The sequence below is a fragment of the Dreissena polymorpha genome, chromosome 10 (assembly GCF_020536995.1).
Source record: "Dreissena polymorpha isolate Duluth1 chromosome 10, UMN_Dpol_1.0, whole genome shotgun sequence".
NCBI lineage: Eukaryota > Metazoa > Mollusca > Bivalvia > Myida > Dreissenidae > Dreissena > Dreissena polymorpha.
The window spans coordinates 82827281-82847666 of NC_068364.1; the positions used below are offsets into that span (position 1 = coordinate 82827281).

The 20386-nt window shown below is 34.8% G+C and overlaps 2 protein-coding genes across 18 annotated transcripts in view; both read left to right on the forward strand.

Annotated features, from left to right (window-relative positions):
- LOC127848556 (cysteine-rich venom protein ENH2-like) overlaps window positions 1-20386 on the forward strand; it is a 110908-nt gene that overhangs the window by 83520 nt on the left and 7002 nt on the right. Inside the window, exons 2-8 of one of the 2 annotated variants that reach the window (XM_052381090.1) lie at window positions 11803-11894; window positions 12646-12692; window positions 13552-13660; window positions 17438-17514; window positions 18380-18467; window positions 18912-19057; window positions 19944-20029. In XM_052381090.1, coding sequence (XP_052237050.1) covers window positions 11849-11894; window positions 12646-12692; window positions 13552-13660; window positions 17438-17514; window positions 18380-18467; window positions 18912-19057; window positions 19944-20029 — 599 coding nt within the window. In that variant the 5' untranslated portion in view covers window positions 11803-11848. Of the gene's footprint in view, window positions 1-11581; window positions 11895-12645; window positions 12693-13551; window positions 13661-17437; window positions 17515-18379; window positions 18468-18911; window positions 19058-19943; window positions 20030-20386 lie in introns of those variants that run through there. The other variant, XM_052381089.1, reaches the window with a different exon arrangement.
- Window positions 1-20386, forward strand: part of LOC127848553 (A disintegrin and metalloproteinase with thrombospondin motifs adt-2-like) — a 126511-nt gene that overhangs the window by 56409 nt on the left and 49716 nt on the right. The gene's annotated exons all lie outside the window — the stretch shown is intronic.

The following is a 20386-nucleotide window of genomic DNA, read 5'->3' on the forward strand; positions in this document are numbered from 1 at the left end:
GCGGTAAGATATCACTGTCAACGTAACTGTGCTGCAACCACAAAACTAATAAATACAAACAAATTTATAATATATATATATATATTTATATATATATATATATATATATATATATATATATATATATATATATATAATATAAATCTGTACTGCAAACACGTACATCTGCAGTAAGAAACTCAACATACGTTCTATATAGATATAAATATAATATAAATCTGCACTGCAACCACGTAGATCTGCGGTAAGAAACTCAGCAAATGTTCCATCTAACTGTACTGCAACCACAAAGCTCTGCGGTAAGAAACTCAACCTACGTTAAATATAAATGTTCCGCAACCACAAAGCTGTGTGGTAAGAAACTTAATACATGATCTATCGAAATGCACTGCAACCACATGGCTGTGTAGTTAGAAACTCAACACATGTTCTATATAAATGTACTGCAACCACATAGCTGTGCGGTAAGAAACAATACATGTTCTATCTAAATGTTCTGCAACCACAACGTTGTGCGGTAAGACACTCTATAAATGTTCTATTTAACTGTTCTGCAACCACATGACTGTGCGGTAAACACTCAACCAATGTTCTATCTAAGTGTACTGCAACCACAAAGCTGTACGGTTAGAAACTCAACACATGTCCTATCTTAATGTACTGCAACCACATAGCTTTGTAGTAAGAAACTCAACAAATAACATACATGTATCTAACTGTACTTCAACCAAAAAGCTGTGCGGTAAGAAACACATGTTCTATCTAAATGTACTGCAACCACATAGGTGTGTAGTAAGAAATTCAACAAATAATATATCTTATTGTACTTCAACCACAAAGCTGTGCGGTAAGAAATTCAACACATGTTCTATCTAAATGCACTGCAACCACACAGCTGTGTAGTAAGAAACTCAACAAGTAATATATCTTACTGTACTTCAACCACAAAGATGTGCGGTAAAAAACTCAACATATGTTATATCTAAATGTACTGCAACCACATAGCTGTGTAGTAAGAAACTCAACAAATAATATATCTTACTGTACTTCAACCATAAAGCTAGGCGGTAAGAAACTCAACACACGTTTTATGTATATATTGTCTTCATTGGGATAGCAAATATTTATTAGTGAGCTACATGGAACTACAACGAGTGCCTTTAATACCGTTTCGAGATGTGCCTTAGGTGAATGCATACATTACCGGAACAGAGTTTGTGAAGCATTCTTCAAGTTAAGAGTGAATGATTGAAACATGTCCAAGCTAAACTCTGTCATAGTATTATTAAATTAATACACAACCGGGGTAGAGGGTTTAAAACGCGAAAAGTTTAGTATTATACCTAAAGGCTGACTTGTATGGTTGAAACATTGTTCAGCATAATTATGTCATTATTTTGTAAATTGAATACACAATCGGATCAGAGGGTTTAGACTAGATCTTTGCTAAGAAGAGACTTTCTTGAAACGAAAAATATCATAACAGTGGAAAGTGTGGTCCCTGATCGACCCGCACTGCACAGGCTAATCTGGGACGACACTTTACGCACCTACATTAAACCCCATTTTCACAGAGCACGGCTCATATGGTTCGATGTTTATATGCTCCAGATTTCAAGGGACTTCTATGTCTGGGTGGCTCTAATGTCAACATGACCACCGGCTCATCGTGCGACTGTCTTGACAATGATCACTACAACGGAACAATATGTGAATGTAAGTCTAAGTTTGCATTGAAGTTTTCAATGCCTGTATTCACCAAACAATTCATAGGCTTAAGAAACAACAAATACATGTTGATACAAATAAATAAATAAATAAGTAAATAAATAAGTTAAAAAAAAGTAAATAAATAAATAAATAAATAAGTAAATAAATAAATAAGTAAATAAATAAATAAATAAATAAGTAAATAAATAAATGAATAAACACGTAAATAAATAAATAAATAGGCTAGCACTATTGACTATGTCTTAAACAGAATGTTCTTCATGAAAATGATGTATATAGAAAAAGTTAATGCAAAGTTTGCTTTCAAAATTAGGCAATTCATTAATATTCCAATTTAAAGCATTGTCTTTATTCTTTATCTTCAATCTCACAAATGGACTAGAACCATTTTTGTTCTTAGATGGAAAGCTGGGCCCTTTTAACCCAGTTTCTAGTTCGAGGTTCACGTAAGTTAATGTCCCTGACCGAATAGGTGAAGTAAATGCATTTAGAAGGCTTGATATATTGATATATAAACCCAGACGGTTGCATCTGTAGTCGTAAAATACCAATACCGTCAAGTACCAATTTTATTCACATTAATTCTGATAAAATTATAACAAAAACTGACACAAAACAATTGAACAAAACAAATGTCCGTGCCTATACAAATATGTATGGCAATGCACACACATGATTTTCAACCCACATTTGACAAGAAGAAACATCACATTACTGGATGACGAAACTCACCAAAAAGTCCCTAATTATAAAATACATTACAATTTAAAAAGGTTAAATAAAATAATTTGAACACACATACGCTGCATAATACTATGCAGAGTTCGTTTTTTATTGTTTAAGCTATGTGATAAGCCTTCATGAGAGAAAACTACTTAAAACGACTGTCGTTTTAGTCCATTACCGGTGAAACCGGAGAGGAACTTATGGTTTGCGCTCTGTGTGTCTGTCAGTCTGTCACACTTTTCTGGATTTTGCGATAACTTTAAAAGTTATTCATATTTGTTCATGAAACTTGAAACATGGACAGCTGGCAATATGGAGATTATGCACGTCAGTTCATTTTGTTCCTACGGCAAGAGTTCTGGTTGCTATGGCAACAAATAGACTATAAATATTGCTGAAAATGGTGACTCCTGCGATAACTTTAAAAGTTCTTTATTTTTTTGTCATGAAACTTGAAACATGGACAGATGGCAATATGGTGATTATGCACGTCATTTCATTTTGTTGGTAGGTACGGAACTGTTATTGTTTGGCAATAGTCTTGTTTATTTATGGAGTTTTAGCGCACATCATATATGCACGGTTATCTTATATTTATGCAAGATTGCCATGCTTTATCCACGACGAGCGTCCTTTGTTATGATATCTTCATCCTCGCTGTCAGATCTTATATCGTATTTGTGTAGCGCTGTTTTTTAAACAAAGTTATTTTTCTCGTAACCAATACTACAGTTACATATATTTTTATCGAGGTTTGCACCGCGTCTGTATTTTATTTTCTTATTTTAGTGAAATGCGTTGGCACAAACGACGCGGATCCTGAATGTTTTAAGACGCTTCGAGGCACGTGCAGCACGAATTTAACTACGATTTTCCGGTGTCCGTGGATGTGTAATGTCTGTCCATGTAGGACAATACTGGTTTTTCTGATTGTGGAATTATTCACTCGTCGTTGTTTTATTTTTTATTGATTTATTTTAAGAGCAAGCGCAAATAATTTATAAAAACAATATTACACAACATTTTATTAAATCATATTGAGAACATCTCAAAATAAACAATGCATCGCATTTGTGTACGAATGAATGTCCAATTATCAATCAACTTGGACAGTTATGTTTAATTCTTGTTTTACTACATAATAATTAATTAATTAATTATCCGTCTAAATCTTACATTTTAACTGCGCGAGCGAAAAATAATAAATTCATAATTTGGATGATTAACATAAGTTACTTTGCATTTAAAATTACAAATAATTATAATGCTAGAGCATTAAATTCTTTCACGTTGACATTCGAAAATGATTATACCCCGCCCCCATTTTGTTCAGTTGAACTAAACATTTAAAACGTGTTGACCCTGAAGCATCTTTACAATGATTTCTATGTACCCAAATGTATAAAATAATGAATACTCGTATGACGTAAATGAAATTAAGTTCTGCCCTGTTCGTCAGTTCTGTTTTTCGTTGTTTTGTTTGCTTGCCGCATTATAACAAATAGTTGCTCCTCGGTAAATCGGGAAAAAACACTGCCACAATCAAAGAAACAAAACGAATATAAAACCATGTTTTACAATGTATTTTATGTTTTTGCTTAAAGATGCAGCGTCAAGCTTGGGCACGCCCTCCAACTCCAGAATGCCATGGGAGAAGGATCTCCCAGCAACCACCACCACGGCTACCAGCCGTCTGCCTAACGTCGTAAGCTCCTCCACACCCGACCAGGGGCCGGGCCAGGATAACAGCGGGGGAGCGGCTGCAGCGATCAGCCTGTGCGCCTTAATGGCATGGGCAGCAATGGTAGTTCTCCTGGCTGACATGTTCTAGAGGCATCTGGGACAAGACTTCCAAATTAAGTCTCTTCTTCGAACAAAAACACGTTATTTCGACACAATTGTGGCTAGACATTTGCTTCATTTTCCATGAGTCTACCTGATAATTAAGGTGTAAAACAAGATACAAAAACACACCGTTTTCTTTTTGGAAGTGTTGAACACTGAATTGCATATTTTATTTTGAAATGTAAGCCGAATAAATTTACATAATTATATATTCCTTGCAATTACTTTAATTTTGATGCAATAAATCATACTAGTGTGTGTATGTTGTCTGTTTTTCTTTCGATGTGAGATGAATTAATGTAAAGGTTGATGTTATATAACATTTTGTTTCCAAATTTCCTTACTGACAATTTGCGTGAATGCTGTCCCTTTGATTTTTAAATTGTATGAAGCAACTTTAAATCCACTGAAATCGTACATGTTTTATACGAGTTAGGCATGTTTATTGAACAATACATCCAGAAGTCCAAAAGCCCAAGCGGAAAAAGTAAACGTGTAGTGTTTGCAAAGTAAATAGTCATGATTTTATAAAGATAATGATATGTTTAATTGTAACAATACGTAAATATACCAATATATATTCGTTTACTGGTTTAATAACTATCAGTATTGTATATTTTATTGAATAGAGGATATTTGTTGGATTGGGTGGAATATCGATTTTAATTCACGAGTGATCATAGAAAATTATATGTTCATGAGTGGCGCAGCCACGAGTGAAAAAATATTTTTTCTATGATCACGAGTGAATTAAAATCGATATTCCACCAAATCCAACAAATTTTCTTTTTATTTTATGCTCACAAATTAATATTTTTATACATTTGCCAATCCGTTCAAACCAATTACCCATTGGGCGCCCCAAAATATCATTACCGCTTACAACAATAACATGAATAAGCGTTGCAAATAGTTCACAAGAAAACAAACGTTAAACAATAACTTTTTTGTATTTACAATGCAACACATATCAAGTGAAAAGACAAAAACACCGTTAACATCATTTACAAAATAAATAATCATATGATGACACAATTTGTTTATTATGTCATGTTGGTGTATTAATATGCGGAGTCTATTTATAGCGTAAATAACGCTAACAATGTCTTCGCCATTTTTTAACAAAATGCGCACGAAAGGAGTGATAACAATTAAATGGAATTAACTGGAAAAAAATCAACAGTAATTGTTCGTGCCAATTTTATCACAAACTATTTAATCGCTATCATTGTCTGGAATCATACGGATACGCTTGTAGCGTGGTTGATCAGGAATATCAGGCGAAACATCCGGTGTTGGTGTTGGAGATTTCACTTGTTGATTAAACACATTCTTCTGGGACAGACCCATTTCAGAGCTGTGAAAATTGAAAGTAACGTTGCCGTGGAAATTTGAGTTTACAAAGAATCCTCTTTCCATCGATAAATCACTCATTAACGTGGTTGCAGTTGCAGATGGAGGAAGATTCTGCTTTGTTACAGCAGTTTGGTTTGAATTTGAGAGGATCTTTGAAATCTGTTTTGATTGATCCTTGTTTATCAAACTATAGTTATTTAGACTATTGACATTTTTGTGGCCTGAAATTTGTACGATCTGGTGAGCCGGGCTGTTCTCATCATTTAATGTCTGGATTAAGTGTTTTCTTGCACTGTAAAAGAAAGAAATTTTATTGATAGTCTTGGCTATAAATTTGGAAACAAATCAAAAGGAAACATTGCATATTACAATTAAAAAAAAGCTTTTGTAATTGCATAGTGTCCCTTTGAAAAACTTCATCCAAAAAAGAATACAGTGCATGGATCTGGAAAATCGGAGAAAGGCGTCATGCTGAAATACGGAATCGTGAACAAATGATGATAATTGCTAATTTAAATTAAAGGTAAGTGATCATTTTCTTTTTATTTAAGATATGTACATTGGCACTAAGGTTACATCAGCGCTCCAAAAAAAATAAGTCGGGGAAACACAAAATAAGTCTGTTTTCACGAGTTAATTTTTTTTAGCTTTGTTGTCACCTGGCTTAGTGCCACCATACATATGCAAATGAGTTAAATGTTAATTAATTCTACCTGTATGGGTGATTCTGGGCTCTGTTATCCCAGCGTCCGCCTTCATCTCTGCCATGATGCCGTACAGCTTGTTTATACCAATTGCTGACCTCCTGAACAGCCAAGCTGTGTGCTGTTGCATGGTGTAAGGAAGAACGGACTGTCATCTCCTCTCATTTCCACCGGCCGTTTGTCTGCATACAGCTTATACAGATGAACTGGGTCTCTGTTGGGCTCTTCGGGGACTGCATAAGCCCTTGGTTTGACTGACCTAACAAAATTAAATTATGTGTGTATAAAAAAGCAATGCTGAATTCAAAAGTTTCCACGAAGTTGCTTTAAACCATATAAAAACATGATGTCAATGGCTTTTGTTTGGCAATTAATCATTAAGTTCATTTATTTATCATTAATTTATTGATCTTCTGTTACTAATGAGTCGGCCATAATTTGTTAAATACATCAAAATTATTAAATCATTTATAAGTTAACCATTTTGTTGATTAAAAATAATGTATAAATATAAGCATGTTACATTTACATTAATTTTGACATGTAAATTTTATAAGCCACTTATAATTATGACTATGAAATTAAATACTTTAATTAAAAGGCAATACCTGATTTGATGAATTTACTTCAATGTTTCAGACATAGAAATTTGCCTGGTATTTCTAGGATTTTCCCCTGTTCTGGTCTTGGTCTGGCACTCGGTATCGAGTGTGATGTACTCCTCGCCTGACTCAAAATCAACAGCAAGTGTAACGTCCCCCCAGCAGAGTTTATGTATTTCATTTCCCGTCCTCATGCCGAAATGGATTGTGCAGATCATCCACAACGAATGAATCAAGGCTCTGGGACTAGAATCTCCTAGTGTCTGGGCTGAATACATTGCCTCTTTTTGCAAGTGTCACAGCCTCTCTGGGTTTATTCCCATAGCCTTGTTTTTTTCTATGCCTTTTGTTTGCTTTTCATCACTTCCCAGACTTTGGGAAATTCTTTGTCATTCATGAGTGATATGTTACTGTTATTGTGTTTTAAATAGCGGTCAATTGGGCCGATGATGCCTCGCAGTGTTGTGGGCTCGTACTCACTTCCATCTTTTTTGGTGTCGCCCAACAAGAATTCACAAATCAGATTGTTCAACTCATGCGCAGGAATATTTTCAACATTTCTTGAGTCTTGTTTGTGAAGAAGAAATTGGTTGAAGAGTTTTATGTCACTTACTGTTTTCTAGCTAAAGAAACTTCAGCGTACAGTTTATATAGTATTGACAGACCTTTACGCTGAAGCGAACCCCGTATCGAAAGTCAACCAGAGTCGTAACATATTTATGTCACGCTATAAATCAAAGAAAGCTCATTTTCTTGCATACATTTCTACATATATTTGTGAATGAATATAAATTACTGCATCTGGGAATATTTTAAGGTTCAAATATTTCAAATGCATCTTACTATAGATGAAAATAACTTTCATCAGTCTGAAATTCAAAATTTTGACGCCATTGTCGCTTTGTCACGTGATGAGTTTTCATTTGGATACTTTCGGATCGACCTTGACATCTTTTGCTGAAATTGTAAACATTACTTTCGTTTTCTGAAATCTATTATTTGTGATTAACAAATTACGTATGGTGGATTATAAGACTGATTTCAGTGTGAATCAGGTAGTTTTAAACAATATTTACTTTGAGTTCGTATTAACACTACAATTTGTTTACAAAACAAGCCAGAATTATCTAACATACCGGGAAATGTCATTCTGAATTTGAAAACACTTGAGCACATAGTATGTTACTAAAAATAGAAATAACGTCATTTGACCGTGAAATCTCGGGAGATTTGCATTTCAAGAAAGTCTGTCACATCGCTGTTTTTCTCGATATGTAAGAGCAGAATAGATAAATTTTATATGTTTAAGATAGTATTTTGTAAAAGAATATATCAGTTAAATGTGAAAAATGTTAATCTTTTCGATCAAGTGGTTGATTTGAGCCAATAACTGCATATAAAAGCTGTTTTGGACCGGTCTTTGTTAACTGTCAACTTTTCGGGAATTTCTGGTTGACTTTCCTAATGGGGTTGGTCAATAACTATAAAGTCGCGCCAGTCAAAAATCATAAAAAGCGACATTTACAGTTATGGTAGCCAGAACTAACTGTTTTCTTTTTGGTGTTCATATTTTCATTTTCATTCAGGAAATTGTCAATATTGACTTCTCGAAACTGCCGTTTCGTTGTTGTTGCTGTGGCCATTATTGCTGCAGTGGCTGTTGATGACTGTATCCCAGCAGAAATTGTTTCTGAGGCCCTTCCATATGTTTGGTTTGTTTCTGTTATGGATAACAGTGTTGCTGATACTTTTGTTGCTGCTGATACTGTTGCTGTTGTTTCTTCTGTTAAACTTGATGTCTCATTAAGATTTTCTGTATTTTCATTAAAATAATCTTCAAAATCAAAAATATCCGAGAACATTAAATTAATTTCATCGTTTTCCATTTCATTCATTGTTAAGTTTCAGAGTAAAGGCTTAAACAGCAGACGACAGTGTGTACATTTATTTTCATGGGAACTTACTCCGTAAGTTGATATAAATTTTCATTGAAGAGTTCTCTCTCTTGGTGGAAGACTGCTTGGGGGTCACAATGGGGTAAAAAAAAATAGTTCCGGTAAAACAGTGAAAATTACCGATAATTTTCACTGATAATTTTCACTGTTTGAACAGTGAAATTATCAGTTTTAATTCACTGATATTTCTCTATAAACCGCCGGAAAGCATAAAATAAATATGTGAAATAACGTCAAATTGCGATCAAGCTAATTAAGTCCAACAATATATCAAACATTTTGTATTTTACATGTATAAGGTCTAAATATGAATAATGTGTTTTAGTAATAATAATAATAATCATTATAATAATACTAATTATTTTTATTCAAATAAGATCAATAATATTAATTATGTATACTTTTAACCAAAGTTACACAAATCATTCCACGAAGCATATTGTTTTTCCTGATACGTGTATACATAGCATTATGTACATATTGGAGAAAGAGTTGTAGAACAATAGTTGATAGTACATGTAACTGTAATATAATTGATTTTGTATATATCTACCAGTAAACTGTACTTAAGTTACAAGTGTAGCCCATGTGTGTTACAATAACATTAGCATTAGACCCTGCTTGCTTCATACACGAAACGAAAATATAGAAAGCCGGAAGTGTCTGGTCGCAGTACAATATTTAATAAAGATGATATTCTGACAAGGTGTCTGCACATTGACCATCATGCATAAGAAAATGCATTGGAATAACGTTTTACTTTGATTGGTAAGCATTTTATAATCCATATTTTATGTATCGTTACTATAATTAGTAACAAAATGACTTCGCGGGCCGAACGTTATTCGTATCGGAAGTCCCGCCTAGCCTAGATTTTTCATATCTGAAAAAAATGGGGTCGCGCGGATTATATATACCGTAGAATACAGTAGAATCGTTGTTAGGCTCGTAAGTTAGGATCAGGATCCTTTTTAGCCTACATCTTCGTTATATAATGATGACTTGACTTATTTAGCACTTACAGTTTTTAATACACTTTTCACATACAAAGATCTATTGATATTTAATACACCAAATACCTAATTTGAGATAAAACACTGGCTAGAACTCAACAGGTGCGGAGCATTATTATCCCACAGTTGGTCGAGTCTGTTTTTGTTTTTGAAATATTTAATGACTTAGCAGACACTACTACGTAAGGTAAATTATTTCATTCAGATATGATTCTTTGATGCTGAACAAAATGGCGCCAAAATTCAGTCTCAGCAAACGGTGATAATTGAAATACATTTTGGATTCGTTCGATGCTTTAATAAATATTTTATTTTTAAAGAAACCACCACGTCCAATTTGCATGCTTGCTTTAAAATCCATAGAGGTTAGCTTCATCTGGTGTGTTTCGTAAGAGAAATTTCGTCACACGAGGTACGTCATATATTGCGTTGTCAATCGAATCAAAATAAAGGTACGGAAAGATGATTCTGAAATGAATTTTAGTGAAGGAGCATAATAGGATGATATGTAATATGAACGATAACACAGGGCAGAGCCGGGTCCGATGTCCATAATCGGCCTTAGCCGCAAATTGGCCCTCTGGCAACAGGCCCTTGGGCCGTTATGCCAGCAGCGGGCCGATTATAGACGTCCAGCCCTGCACTGCCGTCTGTTATTGTCTTAACATAGACCACATATGAAATACAAATACATAGATGGTCCAACGTCATTTAATCGTATACTATCATATGTAACACGTTGTAGAAATAGGGATTTTTAGAACAAAATATACTTGCACGGCTTACATATATTTCCATTGAAAATAAGTGTCTATGATATTTGTACAAGCTGTATCTTTTCGACTTCAAGTCATTAAATATGGAACTCTATACAACACTGTTGTGTACGGTACAATTTTTATCTATCATCAGCAACGACCTATTCTATAGGTCTTTGAACCATCAGTAACCATACACATATACAGTTATTCCTGTTAAACAACCTGATTTACACAATAACGGAAATAAATATATTTGTTGTAATTAATGGTGGGGCAAAAGCCAACTGACCTACGTTCATCGTCAATCTTCTTAATAGTTAGAAGGACTCAATTACGTGGACATGCGTTAGCATAGCAAATATATCACCACAAAGCAATCGTGCATTGTTGCATTTAATAAGTAACTATTTTAATGATTCAAACCCTAAAAGTTTGCAAGGAGTTAACATGATGGGCAAAAAAAAGAAATTCATGAGATAAACCGCATTCTTAGGTGGACGAGAAAATGCAAATTACCTAAACTCGAACTCACCTTAATCCTGCTGTTGATGATATTAAAGTGTTGAAGTGGACCACGGAGCGTATACTTTCATCTAGAGTCCCTGAGTGGACCTAACATCGTATGTAAACGCGGTCAAGGTAAACAATCGTTACGTCCAATTCAATCCAGGCCTCGTGTTCACAAAACATTCTGCAATCGAAAATCGATTTCAACTGACATCGATTTTCATTTTTGCCTATCAACTATAATGAAAATCCATTTAAATGACAAGCAAAATCGATTTTGGATTGTAACGATTTATTCCATAAATCTTACGGAGGAGTCCGGAGATAGCCGACAGATCACGATTGAAACGATGATGTTGGCATATCTGTAAGTGGGTGCCGTTGTCGTATGTTCCGTGGGCTTTATCAACAATCACACATCTTCAGTCAATTAGTTGAGTAAATTCGCCATTGGCTCATGTGGAAGGAACACAAACACAGTTGAGACAAAGATTAAAGTTGATATAATTAATCTTTTTCGATGAGAAAGTTGTTTTTCTCCTTACTTAAACTTAGGGCATAAGCATGTATCAAAATAACAGAAACGTACCGGGATCATATAGGTTAAGAAGCAACGATATTTAAATATTATTATCAATTCGACGAGTCATGGATAAAAATAATCTGGCTTTGATTTTGATTCAACTATATTTAGGTAAGTATACAATTAAATGTTGATGCCATAATTTTAGAAGATATACTAGACATGTATAATGGGCACATTACAAATATTGAAACGATATTATTTTATTAATATCTTTATGCATTATGCAACAATTTAAAATAGTTTTTTCCATATAGTAATGAATATTTAACTATAGAAAAGTTTCGGAAAGATGCTAAATAATAATTTTTGGATTAATAGTACAAAGAATGTTAAAACATTGTAAACTGATAATCTTAAAGATTAAAATACACGGTTTTATTATCATAAAACCGGTTCATGATTTCATTTGAATTGCATCTATCAACAACAAGCAGGTTGTTTGATTTATCAATTGAGCGTGTTTTCCCCAATAAACAACGATTAGTGGTTACGATGCCTAGGAACGTTACAGCGACCGCGTGTGACCTAGTTCAAATATTATTAATAGTATAATATTAAAAATATTTATAATATATGTGTGTGTATTTGCCGATAAAAACGATAATTCGGAAAAATATTTGAATATAAGTTGGTTTATTAAATATTTTTGCAATTGAAATGTGAAATATTTGACTATGCCATGCAAATATTGGTGAGTTCCTATTCAAAATTGTATATACTTGAGTTGTCGTTCAAATCTAACTGCGTATTTTTGATTCAGCAATATTAGCGGAATCATGTTTATAAATTAATAACTTATTTTAATATAAAGAATAGTTTTGTATATATTATAAGGCTGTGTCTGCTGCGTGTATTTCAGGCTTGATCGAGTCCCAGACTCCCTCGAACATAACGTGCTACTCTCCTGTAAGTATTAACTCCATTTAAGCCCCGTTTTAAAGACTTAATGATTTGCACGTTTCGTTTAGTGCTCTGTGTATTGTCGTTAAATTGTGCTTTACAGATCATTGGTTACCGCCATAAACGAGCAGTGAATATTAATACGCTTTCGTTCTATTGGTATCATTTCTAAATTTCTTCCATCGTCAGCAGAACCATGACATTTTTTATAAATTTGTTGCATGTATCTCTATAAATAAGATAAGATTACTACTAATAAGAGTCGCTTGTTAATAGAAAGCACACATTCAGAAAGCACGTGTATTTGATGATAACTCCAGGTCCGACATTTTTACAGAAAATTCGCCTCGATAGTGACGTATGCTAAGCGCAATGCATTTTATGACGCCATATTATTTTAGAACCTCGACACATGAAAACTTATTGTCCACCAATGTCAAAATATAAAATTTGTAAAGATAAAATAAATCGTTTTCACAAATAGAATATATCATTTAGTATTAACAACATTTATTTGAACAAATTATTCCCTTCGATACGAAACATTTATCGATAAGGATTGTCTTTACGTCGCGCGACGTTCCGCGCAAAGGCTCGAAGCCGTCCAAATATGAACGTTTTCCAACAATTATATAAACTTTACTACTCTTGGTTACGTATGTGGTTCATTTGTTAATCAATAACTTCTAATTTTTGATATCTTACTAGTTTGCGAAGACATGTATAAAACAACCTTAAACAATATGACAGTGAACATATTTTATATAAATGTAGACAATGATATTACAGTTTTTCCATTTTTCTTACGGTCAGAATGGGAAAAAGCTTGCTCGGAGTTAAAGCATACAATACTGTCTCTTTTCAGCGCCCGTTCAACCCATCATGTACAGACAAGTACGCTGCCTTGCCAGGCCACCTGAACTGCGAAGACCTCGGACATCTCACGGGAGAGCCAATACCACTTCCTGACAGCGGTAATACTTGATCTTTATATACTGCAAAATCTTCGACAAAAAATGAAAGTATGGCATATTTATCAAATATGTTTGAAGAATGTTTTATTTTGTGTGTATCATCCACTAATTTGAGTTGTATATCGCGGGCTTAGCGCAAAACGGTCGTAACTGACTATTTGTAAACTTTTCAGTACGATAAAAAATAATAATATTTTATTCATTTTTATCAGTAATACAAAATTATTTTGCATAAATGTAGGTATTGTACATTCATTTAAAGTTCACACAATATACCTCTATTGGCATTATTGTAGTCAGAGATATTTGTAAAATATCAAGATACGACTGTTTTGCGCTTAAAATCTTGTAATGTTGGATTATATTTTTATGCAATAAGGTCGTATCTGAAAATCAGATCAGTTTTTTCTGTTAATATGTCTTAATATGAAGACTTTTATTCGGAATTCTTGAAATATGTGTTTATTGAAATATTTTTTTTTAATGATAGAAGAAAATACAAAAATTTACATTTATTTGAATTACAAGTTGGATTACCTGGGGTACATGAAATGCATTGCACTGTGCTTGTTTTTAACCAATAACTATAACTATAAAGTATTATCACTTTATTTGATTTTTTAAAATTATTTAAATGTATCCAGACATACTAGTAACAGAAAAATGATCATTACACAGTGACTGGGGGCCTGTACAGAATTATTTAGTAGAAGACCAATACATAAAAAAACAAGTTATTGTTATATCTTTAAATCTTTCATAAAGCATTTAATATTTGTATTGTAATTATTATAATTCAATAGAGTTCAAGTCAAAACAAGTCTTATCAGCTTATTTTAATGAAAAAAATAATGAACTTTGTTATTAAAAGCAGGCCTATAACCCTCTTTCTGAATTCAAATACAAACTACAATGTTTTCAAATACATTTATTGTGATATATGAAAAATGTTAAGACAAAAACTATTACAAAATCCTATTGATCTTTTTCCTACCTTTTGAGCATCATTATTATAATTGTCTCAGTCTGACATGTTACACATTGGTACCATTGTCACAGTCTGACATGATATGTACTGGTATCATTGTCACAGTTTGGCATGATACATACCGGTACCATTGTCTCAGTCTGACATGCTAGTACCATTGCCACAGTCTCACATGCTACTTACTGGTATAATTGTAACAGTCTGACATGCCACGCACTGGTACCATGTCACAGTCTCATGCATTGGTACCATTATCACCATCGGACATGCTACGTTCTGGTATAATTGTCACAGTGTGACATGCTATATACTGGTATGATTGTCACAGTCTCAGAGGCTACGTACTGGTATAATTGTAACAGTCTGACATGACATGTACTGGTGCAATTGTCGCAGTCTGACATGCCACGTACTGGTACCATGTCACAGTCTCAGATGCTACCTACTGGTATCATTGTCACAATCTGACATACCACGTACTGGAATAATTGTCACAGTCTGACATGCTACGTACTGATACAATAGTCACAGTTTCACATGCTACCTACTGGTACCATTGTCACAATCTGACATGCTACGTACTGGTATAATTGTCACAGTCTTACATGCTCCATGCGGGTAAAATTGTCAAAGTCTGACATGCTAAGTACTGGTATAATAATCACAGTCTACCATGCTATGTACTGGTACCATTGTCACAGTCTAACATGCTATGTACTGGTAACATTGTAACAGTGTGACATGCTAGGTACTGGTACCATTGTCACTGTCTGACATGCTATGTACTGGTACCATTGTCTCAGTGTAACATGCTACATACTGGTACCATTGTCACAGTCTCACATGCTACTTTCTGGTATAATTGTCTCAATCTAACATGCTACATACTGGTATAATTGTCACAGTCTCACATGCTACGAACTATAACCATTTTAACAGACTTAAATGCTATGTACTGGTATCGTTGTAACAGTCTGACATGCTATCTACTGGTATCATTGTCACAGTTTGACCAGCAATGTACTGGTTCAATTGTCACAGTCTGACATGCTACATACTGGTATAATTGTCACAGTCTGACAGGCTACGTACTTGTAAAATTGTCACAGGCTCACATGCTACTTAATGGTACCATTGCAATAGTTTGACATGCCATGTACTGGCACCATTGTCCCAGTCTCATGAGCTGCGTACTGGTATAATTGTCTCAATCTCACATGCTACATGCTGGTATAATTGTCAGTCTCACATGCTACGTACTGGAACCATTGAAACAGTCTGATGTGACACGTACTGGTACCATTGTAACAGTCTGACATCCTATGTACTGGTACCATTGTCACAGTCTTACTTGCTACGTACTGGTATAATTGAAACAGTCAGACATGCTAGGTACTGGTACCATTGTCACAGTCTTACTTGCTACGTACTGGTATCATTGAAACAGTCTGACATACTAGGTACTGGTACCATTGTCACTGTCTGACATGCCACGAACTGGTATCATTGGAACAGTCTGACATGCTAGGTATTGGTACCATTGTCACAGTCTTACATGCTAAGTACTGGTATAATTGTCACAGTCTAACATGCTATGTTCTGGTACCATTGTCACAGTCTAACATGCTATGTACTGGTACAATTGTAACAGTCTGACATGCTACCTACTGGTACCATTTTCACTGTCTGACATGCCACGTACTGGTATCATTGAAACAGTCTGACATGCTACGCACTGGTACTATTGTCACAGTATCACATGCTAGGTACTGGAACAATTGTAACAGTCTTACATGCTACGTACTGGTACCATTGTCACAGTCTGAAATGCTACGTACTTGTACCATTATAACAGTCTGAAATGCTAGGTACTGGTATCGTTGTAACAGTCTGACTGGTTAATTGTGCTGGGACAATTGTCACAGTCTGGCATGCTACTTACTGGTACCATTGTCAAAGTCTATCATGCTACATACTGGTATTATTGTCACAGTCTAACATGATACATACCGGTACCATTTTCACAGTCTGACTTACTAGTACTGGTACGATTGTAGCGTTTTAATTTATTTTTAATAAGTACCAGAAATGGCACTTTCCTAGTGTAGAAAAAAAACTACAAATTTCCCAATTGCTGTTAAAAAAAAAACAATTGAAGAAAACAAAAAACAAAACAAATTTTAATTAGTTTTCCTATGCAGCTCTATGGTATGACAACTTGACAACATTAAGTTATTAATTTTTAAGTATTTGGGAGCAAAATATTAAATATACCAATTTCCCAATATGAAGACTTCACAACATAATTTTTCCCAATTTCTGGTTTTTTCTCACACAATTTGGCTGGTACCAATACTTTTCCCAATAGGTAACACAAATCACGGCATTGTCTCAGTCTGTATCTTTTGCTACCATGGTCTCAGTCTCACATTCTAGGTACTGGTACCATTACACTATCATGTTTATATTCTTTTTCAGTGCAAAACGGTTGCAACTGCAGATACGACTGTTTTGCAATGAAAATAATTTCATTTTCAGATACGACCTTTTGCCGAATGACGTTTTAGGTTTTTTTTAAGGCAGAATTTAGCTTAAATATTTTTTCAGATTATTAATATTGACATTATAGTACAAAATATGCAATAAAGTCATTTTTGTAAAAAATGTCAGTTACGACCGTTTTGCGCTAAGCCCATGATATAACCTTTCTTAAAAAAACTATAAAAGTGATTCACCTAATACCCGATAACATGCGAATGATGCTTTGGCAATTTTATTATGTCTTTCAGAAATGGAGGATATCGCAAATCAGCATAACCGTGTCCGTTCCAATGTTACTCCTCGGGCGTCAAACATGTTAGTCATGGTAAGATGTCAATGTTTACACAGCTTTTATGATAACATACTCTGCATAAGCTTACCATATACTTTTCGTATACACTTAAATAAACTATACTGTAAGTGGCATGCATTGAACCCATTACAGTGAACAGACATTATATATATACTATATGCCACGTAAAACTTTTGCCACTTGCTTTAATCATTTACTGGAAGACGCATATTTTTGAAAACCGTAAAAACTGTGTTTTCGAAGTGTGATCTATGCCGTCGAATTAATTGTGTCCATATATTCTATCAATACATTGTATTGCAAGAAACTGCTTATCATATTACGTGATTTCTGGTTAAATCAACCTAAATTAAGAAAATCACATAACCTTTTCGAAAATAAAAAAACAACATTATCGAAACAAAGAATTTATTTACGTCGGCCGGTCGGATGGTTTGTCCTTCGGTCTATTGATAATTTCGTTTGCTAGGCAAGTAAGACGTCTTTACACGTCAAAAATCAAAGGGTCTTTGAACATGATATGCGTTTCTGCATGGTTTCTTGAGAACGGTTGCCAGACGATTATAACAAGGGACCGTAACAAACAAGTTTCCTCTATCGAACATTGTAATTTCGAAGAATAAACTAAGAGGTTAGGGACCTACGCTCATCAAAGTTGCAATGCTTGTTACTCGGGACAAAAAGGTAGAGGCAAAACAATTTTGAAGTCAAACCTTTGTCGCTATTTACCACATTGACATTTAGACTTAGTTTTGACATTTTAAATAATGCATGCTCATTTTACTACATCTTTTATGGTATGTAGCTTTTGAAATTCCTTTCGCTGTCGTTTCTTCATTACTAAAATTCATTTCTACACCATAACATATACGTTTAGCATACCAATGCGGGACTTGTGTCTGCTGCCAGACGATGGGCGAGACGTTGTACGGCAGACAGCACGTGGTGCCAGCGTTCCACTCCAGGTACGTTAACGGTAATGATAAATGTTTTGGGAGAATGTTCGTAACAATTACCATAATTATTGTACAACTCTCGGACGACCAAAGTGTCTTTGCTTGAAGATGAAATCATTCCGACTATAACCGTACTTGGAGTTTGTGTTATCTTAAAAACTACAAAACACTCATTTGGTCAAAAGTTATATTATTACAGAACCTCTTCTTCAGCTTGACTGATAGGAAACATGGGGCTCGACCTGTGAAAACGGGGCTAAAGTGTCCCCTATATTAACAAGGCAGGGACGAAACTTTCCACCTAAACATAGTTTCCGTTAAGAAAATACCTTATTTAAACGTAAAATTCAATAAAAGCGGATAGTTTCGTCCCTTATAAGCCTGTGCGGACTGAACATGCTTATCTTGGACAAGACTGTGCGCAAATGCATTTAGCTCACCAATTATTCTCAGGTGCGTTCATTCCCGGACAGAACTCTTTGTTCAGCCCCACTGCAATCACATGGACGGACGTCATAGCGGCGTGGGAGGCGGAGAAGACACATTTCACGTACGGAGGGCCGGGGAATGACGCGGCCTTGATAGGCAATTATACACAGGTGGGTATGTTTCACCGGACTTATATTCATCATTATAATAAACAATATTAACAACGTTAACTTCATCGTTGTTTTATCATTTATAATAGTTGTCTTCATCAAGAGAACTACATTTATCATCATCAACAATCACTATCGTCAGCATCTTTTGCTTGATCGTGATCATTATTATAAACAGTGTGTGTTTTGTTTTGATTGCGATAATTTTGTATCAAACGAAATGCTTACTTGATGCCAAAATTGTTTGAAGTTCTTGATAAGCAATAATTGAATAATAATATGTTGTCTCTGATAATGATGGTTACGATAGTGATGAAAACGATAACGACGATGCTGCTGCTGTTGTTGTTAAAGATGATTCTGATAATAATGATGATGATTGTGATAGTTCTTGTGGTGGTAGTGGTTATAACGCTTATAATGTGGAATTGTATATCAACCGAAAAGGGTGTACAGAATATTACCAAAGTGCGTTCCATTTCCCGCATCATATGTATCATTGCAGCGCACTTTATTGCTGACCAAAACGCGAACGCACTTAAGTTGTAAACACCAAAATCGGGTTGACAGCAAAGTGCACTACAACAGAAGTAACATGATAACACGTGATTATTGAAGTAGTACAATAAATGCATATACTAATAACACTACGGGAATTCCAAAAAACGTTAATAAGCTTTTGCCTTTAAAGCACAAAATCACCACGGTAATATATACTCATGTAAAGATCGTATGGCGGCCCACGTGTTATAGTTAATAGTTAAATTTATAATTTGTGGGACTGACTTAACGTGTAGCGAAAAACTGATATGGTGCAGCATTAGTTCAAACTCCCGATTAAAGATACATCATCACACTATTTGGTACCATCTGTTTCCTGTTTCAGATGATCTCGGCCGAGACGGTTTCAATAGGCTGTGGCGCTGCGGACTGTGGTGGACGATACCTGTATATCTGCCTCTATGTCCCACTGTAAGGACCCTATCTGTATATCTGCCTCTATGTCCCACTGTAAGGACCCTACCTGTGTATCTGCCTCTATGTTCTAATGTACAGACACTACCTGTATATCTGCCTCTATGTCCCAATGTGAGGACACTACCTGTATATCTGCCTCTATGTCCCGATGTAAGGACACTACCTGTATATCTGCCTCTATGTCCCAATGTAAGGACACTATCTGTATATCTGCCTCTATGTCCCAATGTAAGGACACTACCTGTATATCTGCCTCTATGTCCCAATGTAAGGACACTACCTTTATATCTGCCTTTATGTCCCAATGTTAGGACACTACCTGTATATCTGCCTCTCTGTCCCAATGCAAGG